At 41.6% G+C, this 20,524-nt stretch overlaps 4 protein-coding genes and 1 long non-coding RNA gene across 7 annotated transcripts; 2 read left to right on the forward strand and 3 right to left on the reverse strand.

Annotated features, from left to right (window-relative positions):
- Positions 1 to 2,088: 2,088 nt before the first annotated feature.
- LOC140278758 (uncharacterized) lies at positions 2,089 to 3,233 on the forward strand. Its single transcript, XR_011909217.1, has 3 exons — positions 2,089 to 2,688; positions 3,068 to 3,089; positions 3,173 to 3,233. It is a non-coding gene; the product is annotated as an uncharacterized lncRNA (long non-coding RNA).
- A 107-nt stretch (positions 3,234 to 3,340) lies between these two features.
- LOC140278756 (troponin T, slow skeletal muscle-like) lies at positions 3,341 to 5,353 on the forward strand. Its single transcript, XM_072373835.1, has 7 exons — positions 3,341 to 3,439; positions 3,574 to 3,651; positions 3,790 to 3,903; positions 4,005 to 4,114; positions 4,256 to 4,346; positions 4,441 to 4,481; positions 4,740 to 5,353. Exons 1-7 carry the CDS (start codon positions 3,341 to 3,343, stop codon positions 4,783 to 4,785), a joined length of 579 nt encoding a protein of 192 aa, XP_072229936.1. The 3' UTR covers positions 4,786 to 5,353.
- On the reverse strand, positions 3,358 to 9,189 carry LOC140278757 (dynein axonemal assembly factor 3-like). Its single transcript, XM_072373836.1, has 12 exons — positions 8,968 to 9,189; positions 7,895 to 8,001; positions 7,707 to 7,800; positions 7,463 to 7,617; positions 7,069 to 7,257; positions 6,781 to 6,903; positions 6,563 to 6,685; positions 6,286 to 6,430; positions 5,903 to 6,017; positions 5,691 to 5,765; positions 5,342 to 5,482; positions 3,358 to 3,424 (listed from the first exon to the last, which is right to left on the reverse strand). Exons 1-11 carry the CDS (start codon positions 9,047 to 9,049, stop codon positions 5,344 to 5,346), a joined length of 1,347 nt encoding a protein of 448 aa, XP_072229937.1. The 5' UTR covers positions 9,050 to 9,189; the 3' UTR covers positions 3,358 to 3,424; positions 5,342 to 5,343.
- A 395-nt stretch (positions 9,190 to 9,584) lies between these two features.
- Positions 9,585 to 14,534, reverse strand: syt5b (synaptotagmin Vb). Its single transcript, XM_072373106.1, has 9 exons — positions 13,830 to 14,534; positions 12,644 to 12,847; positions 12,029 to 12,204; positions 11,841 to 11,939; positions 11,543 to 11,710; positions 11,077 to 11,244; positions 10,774 to 10,891; positions 10,541 to 10,674; positions 9,585 to 10,439 (listed from the first exon to the last, which is right to left on the reverse strand). Exons 2-9 carry the CDS (start codon positions 12,840 to 12,842, stop codon positions 10,230 to 10,232), a joined length of 1,272 nt encoding a protein of 423 aa, XP_072229207.1. The 5' UTR covers positions 12,843 to 12,847; positions 13,830 to 14,534; the 3' UTR covers positions 9,585 to 10,229.
- A 641-nt stretch (positions 14,535 to 15,175) lies between these two features.
- Positions 15,176 to 17,167, reverse strand: LOC140278703 (ferritin, lower subunit). 3 transcript variants are annotated; one of them, XM_072373772.1, is made up of 5 exons: positions 17,055 to 17,167; positions 16,311 to 16,414; positions 16,007 to 16,153; positions 15,771 to 15,896; positions 15,176 to 15,662 (listed from the first exon to the last, which is right to left on the reverse strand). In XM_072373772.1, the coding sequence occupies exons 2-5, from the start codon at positions 16,410 to 16,412 to the stop codon at positions 15,513 to 15,515; spliced, it is 525 nt and encodes a 174-aa protein (XP_072229873.1). In that variant the 5' UTR covers positions 16,413 to 16,414; positions 17,055 to 17,167; the 3' UTR covers positions 15,176 to 15,512. The 3 variants fall into 3 exon arrangements, with proteins under 3 accessions (XP_072229873.1, XP_072229875.1, XP_072229874.1); XM_072373774.1 differs by having other exon boundaries at positions 17,083 to 17,153; XM_072373773.1 differs by lacking the exon at positions 17,055 to 17,167 and adding an exon at positions 16,565 to 16,721.
- Between the last annotated feature and the right edge of the window lie 3,357 nt (positions 17,168 to 20,524).

The following is a 20,524-nucleotide window of genomic DNA, read 5'->3' on the forward strand; positions in this document are numbered from 1 at the left end:
GTATTTGCATTAAAAATGAGATGCAACGCGTCTGAGTGGAAAAACAGGCGGTACATTTTCCACTTTATTCACAATTTTGAGGCAGTTTTTGTTTCGTCTTTTCTATGCCTTTCTTCATGTTAAAAATCTATCGCCCCGTTGTGAATCGTTACTGTTCAAACCGTGGGGGGACTGTTCAAGACTTACTTTTAGTCGCCAGCAGACATCAGATTCTTGTGGGAGCCTTTCCATTTTGAGGCCTGTGTGTGTCGACAGAAATTGTCTTCATTTTGGACCTGTTATTCTTTCTCATCTCCACTTCTCTGAGCTCCTGCCACCTGTCTCGGTCTCTGATTTCAGCGGTGAGGTCAGCAACAAACCCTCCCCTCATTATCCTGCCTGTCAGACTTCAGTTTGTGCCCCCAAAAAAGCCGCCAATAATCCACATGCAGCCCATGTCCTTTTTATTAAATATTATTTTAAACCGTGGCCTGCCTTCACACATTTGTTGTTCTATATTTGCGAGGACCGCCTCGTTTCACAACCTTTGAGCAAAGTCTTATTAGGAAGCTGACTTGATGGGGATTTGTATTTTGCCTCAAAAAGAGCAGTGGGTGGGGACCTTACACTTGGACTGTGTCAGCCAAACTATGTCCACGTAGCATCAGTAATAGAAGTGCACACGTACACACAGCTGTGTCACCACAGGGACCCTCGTATATAAAGCTGACCCCCTTGGTTGTTACACCTCTTCTACTCATCATCACTATCTTTTTGCTGTCCAGGTATGTGCACTCATTTGTCCTCTTTTTCGTAAACCAAGGTGTTTTTGTACAGCTCTGAGACTTTTACTCTTTGTGATGTACGTCAGGAGCTCCCAAAGTATCCCAAAGTAAAGCTCAAATCAGCATTTACCGCTACAGCTTCACCGGGAGTGATTTCACAGCATTGTTTATGGACGGCAACGGCTTTAATTTGAACGAGTAGTCTCATTTAAAGACGACGGAAAAAGCTTTGCTGTGATATTTTTCGTGACAGATCCACTGATAATGTAATGTGCCGTGTGAAAGGAGTCTGTCACGGTTTTGTCGAAGCTTTCCAGCGTCCCTCCAGCTTCAGCTACAGCCTGGTAAATTTGTGGGTGCTGCATGTGGCAGCTTAGAATGCAATGAAGGTTACTCTCACTTTTCACTACTGATCACTTTTAACCTTCAAACGAGAGTGAACGAACAGACAATCTGATCTAGATGCTTTAAAATGTTAGAAAATTCCTTCTACTTAATATTTAACATGTCACTGTACACAGTGAAGCTGTATCATGTAAAAAAACAAGTGAAATAAATACGACTTTTCACCCTGATAGACATTTCATTCCTGCAGTATTTCTTAAGGTTTGGGATTATCATACATAGTAAACACTGGAACCCACTAGAGGGTCATTGTGTGCTGATAAAGGTGTAATAGAGGTTTGAAATTAAACATGGCGAGTTTATTTCTGGCGCCCTCCTGTCCTCTTTCAGCCAGTTTAGCCAACAGTGAAGCAATGTGACGAATTCCTCTCCCAATCCTTCATCAGCCTTTTGTCCAAGGCCCTGTTGATTCAGATCCACATTCTCATACGCTGAGATCTTGGCTGAAAATGAACTATAAAGGGATCTGAGAGAATGGAGCGGTCTCATGGCTTCAACTGCTGTGTTAATACGCTCGAAGACAGGCAGTCTGAGTGGGCTTTGAAAACTGGCTGAGCTCTGGTGCACCTTTGCAGAAACGCGTAGACATGCCTGTTCTGTTTAACTTCAGCCCATCGGATGGTTTCGACTCTGCACCGTTTGAATATAAAATGCTCTACCTGCTTGAAAAAGTAACACCAGAACATGAATATGAGCGTTTAAGACAGGGATTAGAAAAGCTGAACTATGCATTAGCCTCATGACACATTTAGTTACCCTTCGAATTAAGTGAGACATCAAGTAGATGACGAAGGCCTTGGCTGGTGTTAACAGAAGGCAGCCGACCTGCTTAATGTCTCTATCCCACATTCTCTTGTAAATCAAATTAAACAAGAGGATTTGACAGTTGGTCTCTCACTCTTATCCTGGGTAACAGGATGCTCGGTTCTGTTGACCCTCTCGCTTCTTCTATTCCTAGCCTTTCCATTAATCTCATTCTGTTTTGGTTTTTTTTCCTTACACAGGATGTTATATGAGGTCATGATTTTTCATTTTATTATGTACCCTGAAAACATCTCTTCATAAGTTGTATCAGCTGAATTTTAGAGACATTATCATTGTCAGACCAAACTAATTCCCCCACCTTGCTGTTTAAAGAAAGAAATATTCTGGATCTGCATTCAAACTTATTGGGTTCTTCTGCTGCCTGTGCTCCACCTCTTCCTTGTTGGGAAGAATTATCCTTATTTATGAAAGTACTCACTATTACATTTGTGGTCTCTCTCCAGTGTTACAATGTCCTGTGTAGAGGAGCATGGGTGAGTCAATCCAGTCTGTCCATGTTCATTTATAATGCATCCATCTTTTTTTCTGGCATGTCTAATGCATTTATTTCACTTCCTTTGTTTAGAGGGCTTCATGAGGGTAAGAAGGGTCATTTATAAATCTAATAAACCTGAGCTACATCTTTTTTTTTTCTGAACTTAATCCCACATTCACTGTCTTTCTCCAGAGGACGACGAGGAGCAGGGAGAGGAAGGTGAGACTGTGAAGTTGTGTATTATTAATAGCAACCATCCTTTAGAACCATGTGCAAACTACTCACAGCTTGCCAGTGAGAGCATCTCCAAAGGGCAGCTCATAACAATCTAGGTACTGATTTACATATTATCAGAGATCCAGTGCTTCCAGCTATGTGGGAAGTCAGTCAACAGTAGCGTTGTGCTACTAGAATTTAAACTCTCACCTGCTGCCAAGCACAGAGGGTAGAAAAAGTGTGCAGTGGCCATAAACTCTGAGCTTTGCAATCTCTCAAACGTCATAACAAGTTATCTTCTACATTTAAACATTTTAATTGCTCAATTAAATTGTTTAATGGTTTAATTCACATTGTCTCTGCTCCTCTGGCTGTCACGTAGAAGAAGAACGGCCCAAATTCAAGTAAGAATATATGTGTGGGAAATACTGGGAGGCTCAAATTGATGCGAATACGTTTATTAACATGAGCTCGTGTTATTTTACAGGCCAGTGGTCACACAGCTCGCTGCACCGAAAATCCCAGAGGGGGAGAGAGTTGATTTTGATGTATGTTCCCTCACGACTTTTGTTTAACTGTGTCCAAACTTCTCAGAGATAAACCCTTAATTTGTGTGACCACCGATCTCCCCTGTTAGGACATCCACCGGAAAAGAATGGAGAAAGATCTCTTGGAGCTCCAGACTCTGATTGATGTCCACTTTGAGCAGAGGAAGAAAGAGGAAGAGGAGCTGATTGCACTGAAAGAAAGAATTGTAAAGCATGTTTGTGTTTGTCTATTATTTTGTACTTTTCCCCTAATAGGGTACTGTCAGGTGATCTTTCAGGCTTGATAGTTATTAAAGGGGCGATGTGCTAATGACTGGCAGATGTCTGCTTTCTGTTTCAGGAGAACCGGCGAGCGGAAAGAGCTGAGCAGCAGCGTGTGAGGGCTGAAAAAGAGCGCTACAGACAGACACGGATTGCTGTAATTCATTATTTCATTGCATGTGTTTTCTCCATCCCATAACACGCTTAGATCACATTATCATGACCAAACACTCTGTACGGGAGCAAATCAAAGAGAATGGAAAATACTTTAACTAGTTGAAGGTGACTTTTTCAGGAGGAGAGACAAAGGAAAGAGGACGAAGAGGCGAAGAAGAGGGCAGAGGATGAGGCCAAGAAGAAGAAGGTGCTCTCCAACATGGGGGCTCATTTTGGAGGGTTCCTCGCTAAGGTCAGTGTATTCTCATAGGCTGGTGTGACGCTGCAAGTTTGTGGAGAGCATTTTAGGTGGAAGTAAAGTACCTGACTATAGAAAGCATGTGTTTCATGCAGGTAGAGCAAAAACGGGGCAAAAGACAAACCGCAAGGGAGATCAAGAAGAAGACTCTGGCAGACAGACGTAAACCACTGGCTATCGAGAATCTGAGAGAAGACGACCTGAGGTGCACTTTTCATTTTGGTTCATTTCTAATAATTGTTCGTTATACAGGTTCATGTTTTAGAAATGCTAACTGGGGCATGCCTGATGCATTTTGGAGGGATTTTGTATACTTTTGTGATCCAAAGCTGCCTATGCATTTCAGAGACAGAGCTGAGGAGATGTGGGAATGGATCCACCAGCTGGAGTCAGAGAAGTTTGACCTAACTGAAAAGATGAAGAGGCAGAAATATGAGGTGAGTCCATAATGTGAGGTTAGTGCTTAAGAAAAAAAGGCTAACGTATGACAACAGAATCTGATGGGCTTTTTTTTTTTTTTTTTTTTTTCAGATCAATGTCCTCCTGAACAGAATCCAACATGCTCAGAAATTGTGAGTCACTGTCATTGTGTGTTTGACTATGCAAAGATGTCAAAAATCTCAGGCTGCAGTTTATGCATACAGTCGGGAAGTGTCGATGTCGGTGCCTCTTTTCAAACAGGATGCACACATCTTGGATATTTTCATAGCTAAATGGTGCAGAGAGAGAAACGGAACGACTTCTGCTTTTAAAACCAAAGTAAGAATTGCTGGTCAGTACTGCGAGAACGGCTTGTAATCAGCTTGAAATTTCCTCTTGTGTTTACGCAGCAAAAAGGTTCATGGTAAGGGGAAGGTTGGAGGACGCTGGAAGTGAACCCACACGATACATACAGGAGGCACAAACTAACAAGGAGACGCTTTGCTAGTTTCTACAACGGGACTGCGACGCCTTTTTAAAGCGCTGCTTTTATCACTTGAGCGAAGCGAGTTGTGATGGATTTCTGTGTGATCTTTATCGGAAAGCATGAATTTAAACTGGCATCTGCCGTTCTCAAAAAATGCATGCAGATTTTATTTCAAGTAGAAACAAAATGATTGTTATTACTGTTGAAATGTCAAAAATAAAGATTCAAAGCTGTAACAACCGAATGTAAATTACGAACAGAGTGTTCTAACAATTTCTACTTATTGGCAGATAAGCTTGACAATAAATCCCATCTGTACTATCAAGCTTTACCACCCCAACTGTCCTTTGCCTCTTGTTGAGATAACTCTCCCTATGATAGATAATGTTTTATTGTGTCATTGTGTAGAATAACCACGCTATTAATTAAGAGTATAAACATTTTAAGGTTTTTGTGTGGGATATTTCAAAGCATGCAATTACATCCAAAACCTGTGTACAGATGTCATGTGATGAAATAAACCACCTTCACTGCTTAGGTTGTATGAAAACAGCATGGATGTCACTGCTTCCCTCGTGCCGCGGTTCAAATCCAGCCTCTAGAGCCATGCTCGCCACTTTCTCCGCAAAGCCTGCTTCTTGCTCTTTGCTCAGATCCAAAATGTACCTGAGACACACAAAGACCGCTTCAATGCAAAGACCACAATCGCCGTCATTCTTAACTTTAAAAAGTAACGCCATTCAATTTGGGACGTGGGGCACAGAAATATGTGATACCCAAATGCAAATAGTGTGAAATCCCACAGCAGTCCCCATGCTTTTAGTAACTGTGCAGTCACCATGGTAACGAGCCATGTTACTATAAAAACCCTCACTTGGCCAGCTCCAGGACAAGCACAGCGTCTGGTGCTGCAATCTGTCTAATCATGGGGCCCAACTGGTGCACGCAGCTTCAGTGTCGACGCAGAGGGAAACAGAAACAAAGAAATGAAACGTGTTCAGCAGATCTGTAGTCTGCAGTCAAGGTGTATGGTAAATGTTTACATCTAAGTCAATGATTTTGCTGGTGCCTACAGAAAAATCTCACCTGACAGAGAAAAAAAACGCGTTGAAGAAGTGGGAGTATTTCTGTTTCTCTGGCAGTTTTTCAAGTGAGTCCATAGGCAGAAATGTCACAGAGACCCCGTTCAGGTGCATCAAGTCTGAGAAGATTTGTGGAAATAAGAGTTTTAGACGCTGTTATCAAATCATCAAAAGAAGCTTAACAAGGATGGGAGCTGATCTGTTACAGACTGGTGAACTCGAGAATTCATTTCTTTTTTTTCAAACAATTATTTTAGACCTCCCTGAAACAGCAAATGACTCCACAAAGCCTGTTTGCTGCAATTTAAACTACCTCTGCAGATGCGTGAGCTGCCATTTTGATTCCAATCTGACTGCATCTAAGGCTACTTTTAAAAAGCCTTTTACCACTGATGGTGATAGAGCTCTGGTCAGCACTTGCGGATGCCTCTTCTGCCTCTGTGTCGGACTTAGAGGGTGTGAGGCAGCGCCGTCTACTGGACAGGGACTCGAATAATCCCTGGAGGTTTGCAAAGGAAATATCCTGGGCTGTCTGCACGTGAGGAGAAGAAAGGAAGGCAAAAGTAGACATCCACGTGTTCTTTTTTAACACAGCTTACTTCAAGTGCATAATGAAAATAAATGGACACTCAAATCTCATGTCTAGTTTTTGTTGTTGTTTTACTTTGATGTGTTGCCCATTCTGTGTTTTCAGCAGGCTCTTGTCATCGCTTTCAATGCCAAAGGAGAGATAAGGACTTGAAACGATGTCTCCCCAGTAACCCCTGATGGCCATTTTGTCCCCTCTCTGCAAAGACACACACACACACACACACATATAAAACCACGTTCCTTAATCTCATTTGATTTCTACGCTGTGCAGCAAAACAAATTGGCCCTCACCTGACTAAACACTCTGGGAGAGAGCAAAGTCGGATTGGTTATTTGGTAGACGCCTTCCCTCATTTCAAAGGCCAGTCCCTGCTCTCGCCATCGCACATATTGGTGTTTGTTAATGACACCGCACTGCACACAATGAACAGAGAAAGAGTTTGCATTCCTCAGTACAGCATGTAAACCTCACAGTTGGTCACGAATACCAATTTCTGTAACGAGCTGTTTATGTTCAACAAATCCGAGCCGTACATTTTAATATCAAAACAAAGGTTAAGACTCAGAATGAATCGTTACCCCTTTGTCATGCAGCTTCATTGTAAGGTCCCAGTCAAAGCAGCCCTTTTTGGAGTCGTAGCGCGTACCCAGATGCTGTCTGACCCGATAGTCCCAGGCTTTGGACATCGATACAGGAGCGGGATGCTCAGATGAAGACGACTGCACCCACATCTTGAATATCTTTGCTAGTTCATCTCGCTCCTTGTACTGTAGAAATGCTCAGTGAGCAAAATTCAACTTGGTCAAACTTTGTGAAGCACTTGCACCGCAGCACTTTCTTCACGACGCATGTTACCTGAAATCTAGTTTTACACGGGCGGGATTGAGCCGGCCTCCGATGAATGAAATATTCCACTAACACAAGGACTTATTGATACGCAGAACAAGAAGCTTGTTTGACATAATGTTTTACCTTGAGAAGAGTGGTGTCCAGGCAGGAGTGAGTGGCCGTGTCCAACGTTTCAGTAACACACAGAGAGAGCTGTGCCGCTGCTCGTCGCAGCGTCTCCTCTGTCTGACTGCGGATTTGACTGTTCCCAAACACCTCCAGGAAAACCTCTGTCTTCTCTGAAAACAGAGAACAGGACAAGACAAACTACTGATTTAGGACACATCTGACTTTTACTAAATTAATAATTCAACAAAATCCCACCTACCATTAATTCCCATTATTTCCTGGGGCATCAGTGTGAGGTAGAGGAGCAGGAGCTGCCTCGCCACCACCTCCATGCTGTTTTCTATCACCCATACCTGCAGCGCAGCATAGAGGAAAAGTTTTGAGCCTCACACTTGTTAGTCATCTGTTCTCAAGGTTAACAGGACTGTTTCAGAGACTGTGGCTCACATGAAGACTTTGTTTGTCCTGCAAGCCAGCAATGGTCTTCAAAATATGTCTTGGATCTCCACTGCCCACCAGTAAGACGTTGATGTCTCCTTCATATCTCATAGGGCCTAGGCACAGACAGACAAAGCATGAGGTAGTTCTAACGCACAACTGCATACTTTTTGAACCAGATACTTAAGCAAGTCTGTGTTGTTAGTTTGTGTGAAAAGTTCTATCTGCATTTAAAAGGAAGTTTGGCATCAAACACATTTATTCAATTTGTGGTAGTTTGATATCTAACACACTATATAGCGACTGTGCCAGTGTTCCACATTGATTTGTCAGGTATTGTGTCCACTGCTAAATCCAAACTGTTTTTTTTCCCCATCTTGCTCTTCCTCATAATATCCATATAGCGTAAAGCCAGAAATATTCAGTATGTAAAACTCTTGAATTCAGCACTCTGTTTACGAACAGCGTGACAAGGGTTGTGCAAGTGTTTAAAAATGAGTATGGTTCTCTTTCATTTGCACTATATAGTATCTCCATTTTGCATCCTCTTCGTTTAGCAGCATTACTTTTGCATATGCCTTTTCTATTCTTATTAGTCATGTTCCCATCTGTGCCTGTGTATGTAAAGAATGTCTGTATTTGTATTAAATAAAAGAAATGTTTAATTCTATTGTTTTTAAATATTAGATTATTATATACCATATTATATATCATATAAATATTCCGAAGGGGGTGTTAAGTTGAACACCTTCATCTATACAATAGCTTATTGTTCAAAAAAGTGTTTTATTTGCTAAAAACCTCGTGTTTTGCGTATAAATCTGGAAAGTGACGATGAAGTCAGTGGACTAATTAACTACGGCTGCATTACTTTAAAATGAAGGTAAAGGTGTATTTACCTTCTTCAGAAAAATAAAGACGAGTAAAATGAAAATGATTAAGAATAGTGTGTTAAAATTGCACACAAGCTCAGTAAATTGGCAAAGGGTCCGTTTAAACCGCTATGAGTCAGTTTAAACCGCTGTGTAATCTCTGTAACTAGTCGATGAACGTGCGCATCAGTACGCTCGCGAGGCTCTCACCCATACTGTGCAGGTCGCGCGCCGGACTGAAACCCCACCAAGCGATGCAACCCGCACCCTCAGATGCACGTCCAGCACTCATCTTGTGATGTCAACAACAGAATGGAGACAAGGAGCTGTATCTGGGTGACAGCTGTGTATCAAGACCAAGTAACGCCACAGTGTCAGTTAGCACACATAGCTAAGCTAAGACAGAACGCTAATTAACGCGTACCGTAAGTTAGATAAAGTTAGCTTGGGAATTTAGCTAGTGTCCAGGTGTTGTAGCCCGTCCCAAGCCGTATTATGTTGATAAGAACCTGTTGTAAGCTATTAAGATATCTTATCAATTCGAATAAAAACCTCTCACACTGTATGATAATAACTTAGAGTTGTATGCTGCTGACTGTCTGAACAGAAAGTTTGGCTTCTGTTGCTAGGCAACTCTTTCAAAGTGGGAAAGACAGACGCCACCTGCCGACGAATGGCTATAAGTTTCACTCACAAGTTGAACAAGAATCGATAATATAACATGACGTAAACAAATTACATAACACATTTAAATTGACCAAACAAACCCAATAAAGGAGCAATGATGGGAAACGGTTCGGTGTAGATTTATTTGCACTCCACAGCACTACAAAACGCGCAAAAAAGGCTCAGCGGACAAAACATAACATCGAGAAACTCTATCATATCATTAGAGCTAATAAACACTTCAACGCATGTAATTGCCTTCGCCACACAGGCCTAACAGCTTATGCCTAGGCGTAGACACATGACTAATGACAAATAACTGTTTTCCAAGTATACAAATAGTCATGTTGGTTTACAGTGTAAGGTACAAAGGAAAAGTCAAGGTTTTTTTTTACAGTCAAATGTAAAAAATATTACACATACGCCTGCACACACACATACACACAGTACAGACAGGTGACGAATTAGAAAACCTGAATCATTTTCCTTGTCCGTATGGAAGAAGAAGTCCCTGCAAATCAATACAAAGGAAACACCTTTCTCCCATGATGCAATTTTTATTCTGATGGAAGTGGCAACTTCCTGGAAGACAGTCCTATAGGGCAATAAACCACCCAAACCGCTCTGACAGCACACAGTGGCCTGACAGCTTACTGAGACACTTAACGTCATTTATTCCTTTAATGTTTCACCCGTCTGTATCTCAGAGGAAACAAAAGGAAAGCAGAACACACCATTACATGAAACAACAAGTTCAACACCAAATAACGCCTCGGCGGCGTTTCGTAGTCCATCGAGGTGCGACTCTAGCGAGGTTTTGCCTTGAGTGCTGCATCGACTTCTTCCTCAGGCAGGAGAGTGTGCCACTGGGCCACTGGACGTCTGGGATTGGCGAGCATATCTGACCAGTGACGCAGGCCCACACCCGTAGCTCCATAACCCATAAAGGTCTTTCCAATAGGATCATTGCTCCCGAGTTTATCATAGTCAAAAACTGTGATGACGACCTGTACTTTCTGATAGGAAAAAAAAAAAAGACAAGAAATTGGTAAATGCCATCACACTCTTTTGACACTATCATGCCTCGCTTAACAGGGATCATTGATGCAAACCCTACCTGTATTTGCGCAAAGGGGACCTCAAAGCTGAAACTCTCGTTAAAGTAAGGGTTGAGTGTATTTTTCTTCACCGTTGTCTTCTTCTTCTTAATACGCTTTCCATTTTGTTGCAGGACAATCTTCACGTAGGGGTCTTGGTAAAGACGAGAAAAGGGTAAGTAGCTTTTTACGATCAGTTGAGCAAATATCGGACAGAATGATAAAAGTGGTCAGTGGTACGAGGCCTGTTTACCTGATAAACCACCGACATCCATTTTCTTAAGATTCTTTGCCTCCATGATGTTTACTGTCAGTTTCCCAGCAGTGGGTACATAGCGTAGAGAAATGCAAATATCACCCAGTTTCTCTTGCTGAAAGGAAATTTTTGAGAAAAATGGGTAGTTCCTTAAAATTGAATGTAGGACATATTTATAGAGCTGCTTATTTTCATTGTTTCCTTATTTTTTTACAAGACATTTGTATATAAATTGTATGTTTATCCTCCAAATTTACAGTAACTGGCATGCTTGAAGGAAAGCTCTGTTAATTTTTTTACCTCCTCCTTCTCACCACTCTCCAAGTCCCTCCATTGTTGCATAGGCTGGCCCAAATCAATGCTGTTCATGGGAATCATTATTTCGCCAATCATGTCATGCTTGGAGAAGCGATCAAAGTCGAAAACCTGCAGGATCAAAGTCTTTCCGCCCAACTCTGCATATGGAATCTAGAAAGAAAGACCATCACAAAATCTAGATGCAGAATTGTCAGAAAGTAAGCTGTTTTGGGTCACATGCAACAGAATCTGACATCTGACGCAGCAACAGCAAAGCATAGCGTAGAATGGCAGGAGAATGGATGTGGACGTCTGCACATATGTCGTTCAGGCAATGTAAGACTGAAGATGAGGAAGAGACACAGACCAAATTTCTACCCATTAAGGGGTAGAGGCATTATCTCACTGACAGCCCAGAACTCCAGCTGGGACATTAAGACAGACCAGGCAAAGGCTCGTTAAAGGCTACCTTAAAGATGAAAGTTTCGTTGAAAACAGGGCACAGGTTTTTGCGCTGAACCTTGGTCTCATACTTCTTCTTTTTGTCAGGCAAGAGAAAGACTTTGACGTAGGGGTCTGAGGTTCCACCCATGTCCATAGCAGCAAGGTCCTGAGCCTGAAGGATGCCCACTATGAGCTTCAGAGGAAAGACAAAAAGAATAAGCAGGAGTTTATTTCTGCTTTTGTGTCATTTATGTGTCCTTATATTCTGACTCCTGACATGACTGCGTTTGGTGGAATTGTCGATGTTTCCGTGCGGATCTCACCTGGCAGTCTGTGAAGTTGTAGTCCAAGGAGAACTCCAGTCTACCCAACTTCTCCTGTTCTTTCTCCTCTTCCTCGCCTTCCTTCTTCGGATCCCCCTCCTATAAGTCAAAACATCAGTGCGTTGGTTTTTCACCGTGAAGCTCATAACCAGGTAGGACAGCAGAAAAATAGATCAGGAGTAACTCACCTTATCCCCCCCCTCTCCTTCCCCTTCCTTTGCCTTTCTGCGGCGACCCGCCTTCCTTTCCCTGACCTTCTTTGGCTTTTTCTTTTTTCCAAAGCATTTTTTGAAAATACAGAAGATGACGCACGCCACCAAAACTAGGACCACCACAACAATGGCTGCCACTGCCCACATGGGAACTGCAGAATGGGAGTAAGAGTAAGAGAATCGATCATTCATGTCTGATCGTTCAATGTTCTTTGTGCTGTCCTCTAACTGAAAACACTTTAAAGTGTCATTTCACGTTTAAAAATGAAATAAAAGTCGAAAACCAGAAGCTTGTTTCTTGACTTTAACTTTTTTTTCAAAGCGCTCACTTATCTCAGTACTGTTTGCTGAGTGTGTGTTTGGTCTGTAACGCCCTTCTCCACAATCAGTTAATAACATACTTCCAGTTGGGAGTGGTCCTGTCCAACCACAGCCACCAGCAGTAGTAGCTCATCATTAAGTGCTTTAACCCTGGTGTCATAAGCTGGAGTTAACGTTGGCACAAATGTTGACGTGGTTGATGTAATGACCAAAAACCAAACAAAAACTCCCATTATGTGATGTGGTGCTTTCTCATGCTGTGAGCCTTACTTGGCAGATGATTCAGTTCATTCATGAACTTGTCCTTTATTTGGTTGTAGTCATGGCCCGGGTGATGTTCTGTGTGAGAGTGTTCGTGGTGCTCTGGCTGAACGTGCTCGTGATGAGCTGGTTCTGTTGCCTCCTTCGATTCTGGTTCGGATGGCTCAGCAGCCCTCCGGACTCGGACCCCATCGCTGCCCAGCCTCATGCCGGCTGTCAAAACAGCAGAATCAGTGGCTTGACTCGAGGTGTGTGAGTCTGTTACGCTCCCTGCCTAGTTGACTCACACAGTGAGTCACAGCCCATTTTCACATGTATACTGTGTAATCCCTGCGTTTGTGTGTTGCCGTATAGACCAGGAACACAGGACATCTCTAAGCCAGATGCTCAACATGGCTGACCCTAATCCCTCTCTTACTCTCATACCATGTCATCTCCTCCATCCCATAACCCACACTTTCACTCCCACATTCATCCCATCCCCATTTTTCTCTCATCGTGGTCTCTAGTGGGGACTGGATTAAACTCTGGTTGTGCAATATTAATCCGAAATCACGGATTCTCAAAGCCTTTATAAATAGAGGCTGGTCTCATCCCTCAATATTCCTCACACAGACACTGTTTTCATCCCGTCAAGCCGTTTTGGGAAGTTTTCTGTTATGCCGTTTGTTTATTTTAGGCATCTGAAAGTTAATCCCTGTTGACTAAAGTCAGGATTCAGAAAAACCGTAGTCTTTTTATTAGTTATTGTCATGGGTTATACCACATTCAACCTGACAACAACAAAGAAACTCAAACACAGTATTAAAACAACACAGAATTCTATTAACACAATTAAAAGGATGTAAAAAAAAATATCCCAGCAGGAAATCTTTCACCCAATAGACCAAAAAACGAAGACATGGTTTGTAGCTACCAAAAATGTCAGGGGTATTTATTGCTTTGATTAATAAATCAATAATCAAGTGGTGGAAGATGTTGACTGACATTTTGAAAATGATCAACTTTCTTATCATACGTTTCTCAAGTGATGACACAAAGCAAATCACATCAAAGAAACCCCCCCCACACACACACACGGTTAGCTCGTACTCTCAAGTGGGTTTTCTTAAAATTCGATCGCAAACATTTTCTTCTTCTCACCAGTTGCATTTTGATCGTAACAAGAATGGATGAAATCTCAGTGTTTGCCTACCTGTTGATAGGTCCCCTCAATACACAAAGAGCTGTTGGACCAACTTTTGGCTTTAAGTATATTTCTAGTTACCTCCACTTCAGGTGGTCTGTGCCCTCAAACGCTTATCGGTCCTTTCGGGATGCTGCTGTCTCTGACTGGCAGGCTCCCTGAAACCCTTTCCATCAAAGCACTGGCAAATTACTAGAGCAGTGTTATCATTTAATCCGCCCCCAACCCCTCCTCCTGATATTAGAAGGCTGACAACACATCTGTTGCTTTCGTCTGACCAAGAATGAACAAAAACCAACAGCTTTTCTGCTCGTTTTCTTACTGCACTGTTCTGAATTCGACAGAGAAATTGAAGGCTTCCCCACGCCACTTAGGTGGCAAGTGACTGTTTTTTTTTGCATCCGTGGCAGTTGTGTTTGTGTTTACCTATCGGACTGAAGAGATTGGAGTGCATAGAGCCTTTAACTAATCCCCTCTGCATAGCTGCCCAATGCCATCAATCGAACAACGTTTAGTAAGAGCGGACAATCCATTTCCCCATCCCTCGGCTTGCCATGTTACTGTAAAGTACCACACACACCCTTATTTAGAGCACTAAACGGTAATCCTCAAGCATTCTGCCCTGTGTTCGCACTGCTTCATCTGGGTTTTCCAGTGGCCAATCAACTGTAGAAGACAACGCCAACACCGGAACAGAAAGTATTAAGAATTTACTACAGGAAAATTCCTCTTTGGTGCCTTTTGTAGTCGACCCAGTAAACTAACCAACAGGAACGGTCGTGTGTAACAATATACAAGCACCTTATAAAATACTTTAGTAACTTTTTAGCCCTTCACATAATTAAAAGTCAAAGAAATCAGAGGAGGAAGTGAAGCCTTCACAATTGTACAACATTGATGCGGTTCATCTAAAATGCCTTCAGGTCCGATTACTTAAAAGCAAGTGATAAATTAATCGAGCAAAACAGCTCGTGACCTTGATGCGATGAGCGCTTTCAACAGGCCTCTGCACCTGAACCGTATCTTTACACAAACGTATAATTCCACTAAAAGCAGAGTCATCATTTTAAAACCACAAAATGCCCAGTGGTATAATGGTAAGCTCAAAACACCACTTTGGTGGGGAAGCAAAGTCCTACTGTTATCTACTCAGTGTCCTATAGGTGCAGACATGACACAGCATGAAAACATGCTCGGACTGCATGAGAAAGCAGATAAGCGGACATGTTAACATGCAGAAAGAAATAGGACAAAAGTTGGAGACATAATAAGATTTTCATGAATGTTTTAATGCCTTTTCTCAGATCTTACAATCCCTTAAATTCGTGATTTGACTCAAGTGCATGCATTTTCACCAAAAAAAAAAAATAGTCTGAAACATAACAAATGGAATGCACGACATGATAAAACGGAGTCTATGTGAGCAAGCGACTCATTTCACGGTAACAGTTTCGGTAAATGGACGTTTTCTTCACTATTTTATGGAGATGTTTTTTTTCTTAACTTTTATTTTAGAAAAGGTGAGGTATTTCCAGGTATTTTTTACTTTTTCTTGTGGCTTTGGTACAAGAACGGAGTTTTGTAGTAAACTGTGCAAATATTGTCAAGTTACCCTGACTGAAACAAATGCACCATTGACCTTCTTTGCATATTGAAAATATGGAGCTTGTGTCGACTGCACTGCCGGGGCCCTTACAGAGTGTGTTTATCGAACAGGTATTCTCCCATGGAGCCCTGAGTCTCAGAAGCAACGAGGCGGGTCAGGCTGCCCACGTAGTCACCCAGCTTCTTGATGGTGTCATGGCTGTCGATGAGGAAGTCCTGCTCGAGGAAATCGCACAGCTACAAAAGACAGAAAAAAAAAAATTAGGTAAAACTGATCATCAGGCCAGGTTTTTACTATCAAACAGCTATACAAACAAGTATGTATCTATCGAGAGCCAGACTTACATGTGGGTCATTGTTGGTGCCAGCTCTGCGGTGCACTTCAAGAACACATGTGTTTAAGGACTTCTGGTATTCCAGGGAAAAGGACAATGCATCCAGGCCACCTCTCCAGTCGTCTTTGCTTGGCTTCTAGAATAGAAAGTTGAAACTTGGTTCAACAGCTGTACTAAGAAGTAAACCACTCCTTGCATTATTGTTTTTTTTTTTTAAAACGCCACCCATTGTTGACCGAGACGTACAGCGATGGTCTGAAGCAGAATCCGGCCTCCTCTCATGTTCTGATATTCCAGCAGCTTCTCAGCCTGTTCCCTCTCCTTTACCGAGCGCTCCAGGAAGAAACTGGAGAAATTTGGCAAGGCAACATCATCCCTGTCAAAGTACATCCCCTACAAGACATGGGAGAGAAAATAAATAAAGACATATATCCAGAGATATTTGTATGCAGAGATACATATCCAGTATCCAGAGATATTGATTGCATAAGAAATGTTAATACAGCAACAATGGCGCAGTGGACCACCATTGCTCTACGAGAAAACTTACCAAGGACAGATAAGTGTAGGAAGCGCTGAGCTTCAGATTGATAAGCTTGTTGACGTCTCCTTCGGTCTCCGCGTGGAAGTTTTGTTTCACTGCAGACTGCATTTCTAAAAGACGGTAAAACACAGCAACAAATGCGGCTATCGTAAAAAAAATTTTTTTTTTTCTTCAAAAAAAAAAAAGTGTTGCAGTTTAAATCATGTCCTCGCACACGCCACAAAGAGTGTTTTCGCTGTTGAAAATGAACCACTTCTTACCTGTAACTCTGAAACTAGCTTGACTAACAAACGCTCGAGGTCAGTGTGCTTCCCCAGAAGACTGCTTGTGATAAAGCTCTGCACACGTTTGCCTGGTCGGCTTTTACACAACTGATATTTAAGGGCTCAGTAAAACACCAGCCCAACAGTAGTCATGTGTGAGGAAGTGATAGGAGCTCAGGTTGAAAGCAATATCTCCACCTAAGCTAACAGTAACACGCGCTGTTAGGCGTGCGCGTCGCTAAACTGGAGGTCGGATAACGCCAATTCTCTTCAGGACTTTATACAATAACTTACCACGCTAGTGCTTTGTTAACAGTTAAACAAATGGCGTTGCTGAGAAGCTGAAGTGCAAGCTGTCTGGTTAGATAACATTAGCCACGTTAGCGCCACAGAAACAATGGTTAGGTGACAGTCAGCTGCGCCTAACCTGACTAAAGTTGAAAAACCCTGCTACAAATAAACGCGACCTTTTCATTCAGTCGCCCACCTCGATAACAAAATGACTCAAACCTTACTTCGACAATTCCGTCACAGGATGCTGTCTTCGTGTGTACAAGTCAGGATAACCCTCCAAACAAACACCTTCTTTTTCTTTTTATAGATTAGGAGAGGGGACGCTACTACAGCTCATTACTGCCCCCTATTGTTCGTTTTCTTTTAAGCGGTTGACGCCCACTTATTATTGCAAGGAGAATGATATTCTAAATTCAAAACGTGTTGCAAGGCAGGAGAGGCTCCCATGCCTCCTGAAATCTTAAGGAAAGCATTTTCAGATCTCTGTATGCATAGACTCACTCGTCCCTTCATGAAGAACTGCTCCTCTGATAGTTTTGACATCCATTTTATGTCTGTATAGACAGAATGTGAACAGATGTTCCATCTGGCTTTTTTTTTTCTTTTTAGAAGTTTTCTTCCAGTTGTGTAATGTAAGCAGAGTTAAAGCAGTTTTTCCTGCTATTTCTAGGTGTGAAAATGGCTTCTTTCTATGAAATGAGATCTTCTCACACCCATTTTCTGTCTGGCTGTTTTCCAGAAACAGCTCAATCCCAAACAGCCATCAGCTGTTTTCACCAATGGTTGAATGTCACCCAGCCTTAGATTCAGTCTTTTTTGCGCATTTCTTGTACTTTAACTACCCGAATAACTTCCTTTTATTTAGGTTCTGCTGATATACACGCAGCCAAAATTTAAAACAGATCCTACCATGCTCTATAATGAATACCCTATATTGTAAACTCTTTGTCAGCTCCCCAGGAAGACAATACCACTCACTCAGGAGCGTTTTTTATTTTTTCACAGTGTTGCAACACTTCTTCATACACGGCACCCAATACTTGTATCTAACCACATGCTTAAAAAACTTCTGGCTTTTTAATTTTAAAGACTCATAGAATATATTCGGAGATTGTGAGCCAATAATTGAATTTTCTCTGTGGATTGCATGAAGCCCCAGTCAACATATCCAAAGCTCTTAGAATTTGCTGCAAAACTCTGGAGAGGTCTCTTGCTTCCAGTTGCTCCTCGGGACATCAAATCCCACATTCTGCCCTGCTAAATATTGCAGCCACCAAAATTTAAAAAAGGATGGGCTTGTAATCTGAGTGATTCCACATCAAGAGCCACAGATTACCCACTAGAGACACTCACCTCCAGTGGCCTTTTACTTAAAAAGTTTTTTAATCCACTTAGCATATTCTTTGTCTTATCTTATCAAACAGTGAAGTCAATCACAGCCTGTCCATAGCATGTGAGACACTTTGTCAATGCCAAGAAACACTGCGTTTATTTCTTCCTTTCTTGTCGGCTGATGTTTCAATATCAATGTCAACATTCATGATAGAATCCACTTTTTGAGCAACCCTGCTTATAATTACTAAACCACACCGACATGGCACATATTAGCCTGTTTTTTTGAATATCTGCACCAGCCTGTGTCTTATTATCTGTTTTATTATTTCATTTGAATTATTTTGCATAATACAGAGTTGAATGTGTCGGGCCTATAAGAAGTCATGTTATTCAGTCCTTTCCCAGGTTTCAAGATGAAGTTTATTTGGGCACTTTTCCATTACTACAGATGACAGTCTGTGTTCGTCATTGATTAGGGCCAGCAGTATATTCAGCCCCTCCCCCAAATGTTATCCCGTGATCACATGAATGAAAGGCCTTTTTCAAGCCATGGTGAAGGGCTGGAACTGAAAGTCGCTCTCGTTGTCTGATCCTTTATCTTTGATATGAATGTCTAAGCTTCTTTTATAACATGTAGCTTAAAGTCTAAGTTAAGGAGATGCCTCTGATCTTTATAAATTGTCTATTGGTGACAAAATTCTTTGGAGCTGGGCTTGTGTGTACCCTTTGGGTGGCTGTTCGGTGTAGCCCACATTGATAAACAACATAAACAAGTTTGTGTTTGATCAGCCTCGTTATAAAATACAGACATTTGAATAAATGAAAAGTAGGTTCTGCAGGACTTATTTATGGTGCTAATATGTCACGATGGAAAGTTAGGCTTAAACATTGACAGACATTTGCATTCTGCCACTACAATTTTGAACAGGAGTGCTCTTCCTGACTTGATAATCCTCTCTTTCAAGCCTCCCATCCCGTAACTGGCAAAAAAACTGAAGTGAAACCTTAGAATCAAGTCTTGCCTTTCCTTTGAGACCAAAAAAAGACTTGTTGCAGCTACTTTCATGTCTGTAGTGGATAAGAGTGATGTTATTTATATGCATGCATCTTTCCAATGCTTGTATGCATTGGAATAGCGTCTCAATCCTTACACTCCACGGCACACTTTATGAAATTATTGCTTTCGTTTCAACAAACCACTCCTGTTATCCATCCCCAATGTTGCCGTTTTTTAGGATACATGGATATTTTATTTTGTGTTCAACCTACATGTGTTGTTGTCTTTATTGCTGCCTATCTTGGCAAAGGTGCTGTAGGAAAAGAGAATTTGTACCTCAAAGAGTTTTTATTTCTTGGTTTAATAAAAGCTGAATGAAAAAAAATAAAAGGGGCGGGGAATCTAGCATCTACATTATCAGGTTTGTATGGGTTAGGTTTATTAAGCTTAAGAAACAAATAAACATGAGCATCATTTTTAAATGTGTGTTCTTTTGAAAGCAATTTCAGAGTGCAGGTGTTGAAATGTCATTAAAAGCAAGTTATTATCCAGGCAAATACTTTCCCATTCTTTACTTTATGAATGCTGAATCAGTAGGCTTTATGAAAGAAAACATCAGTAATTTTCAGTGCCGAACACAGAAGCTCAATATAATTCTTTTAAATAGCACCGTGGTACAGTGTTAAAAGATGTGGAGAGCTTGTAACCCTATTATTTATTGATCCAACTTCCTCCACATGTTTCCCCTGTGAACAAGAGTGACATGTATATATATTCCCATATCAGCCCTTTTATTAAGCTCTAGTTATAGTGTAACATCATAGACAGTGGTGTCACTTGTCTTACTTCAGTTATGTTTTGGTTTGCAGTTCCTTATAGATCTTAACCACAAGGCTGCCATAAATATCACAGCTTACCGAAAGAGAGCACAGAACCCAGCAGCGAATCTCCTCCTCTGTGAAGTCGGTTCAATCTGTGATTTTAACTAAACAAATACGAGAGTAAGGGTTTCAAAATCCTCTATTAACAAAACTATTGAGACTTGTTTTTAATGTTATTTGAATTCTTCCCCTGATTTTGCAATGTTTTATCTTGTATTTACCCATCATAAAGGTACACTGCCAGTCAAAAGCATAAACCCGGCAGTTACAGCTGATATAAAGCCATTAGCAATAATAAAAAAGGAAAACTGGCAAATTTTTGCTGGATTGACGTACCTTTGACTGGTGGCACAATATGACCGTTAATAAGGAAGTAACAGGCGGGGCAAAGGTCTCTGTACTTGTACAAGGCCCAAAAGGAGAAGTAGCTATTTACTTAGTTGCTGAGCA

The sequence above is a fragment of the Leuresthes tenuis genome, unplaced genomic scaffold (genome assembly GCF_036924035.1).
Source record: "Leuresthes tenuis unplaced genomic scaffold, fLeuTen1.0.hap1 SCAF_20, whole genome shotgun sequence".
Lineage (NCBI taxonomy): Eukaryota > Metazoa > Chordata > Actinopteri > Atheriniformes > Atherinopsidae > Leuresthes > Leuresthes tenuis.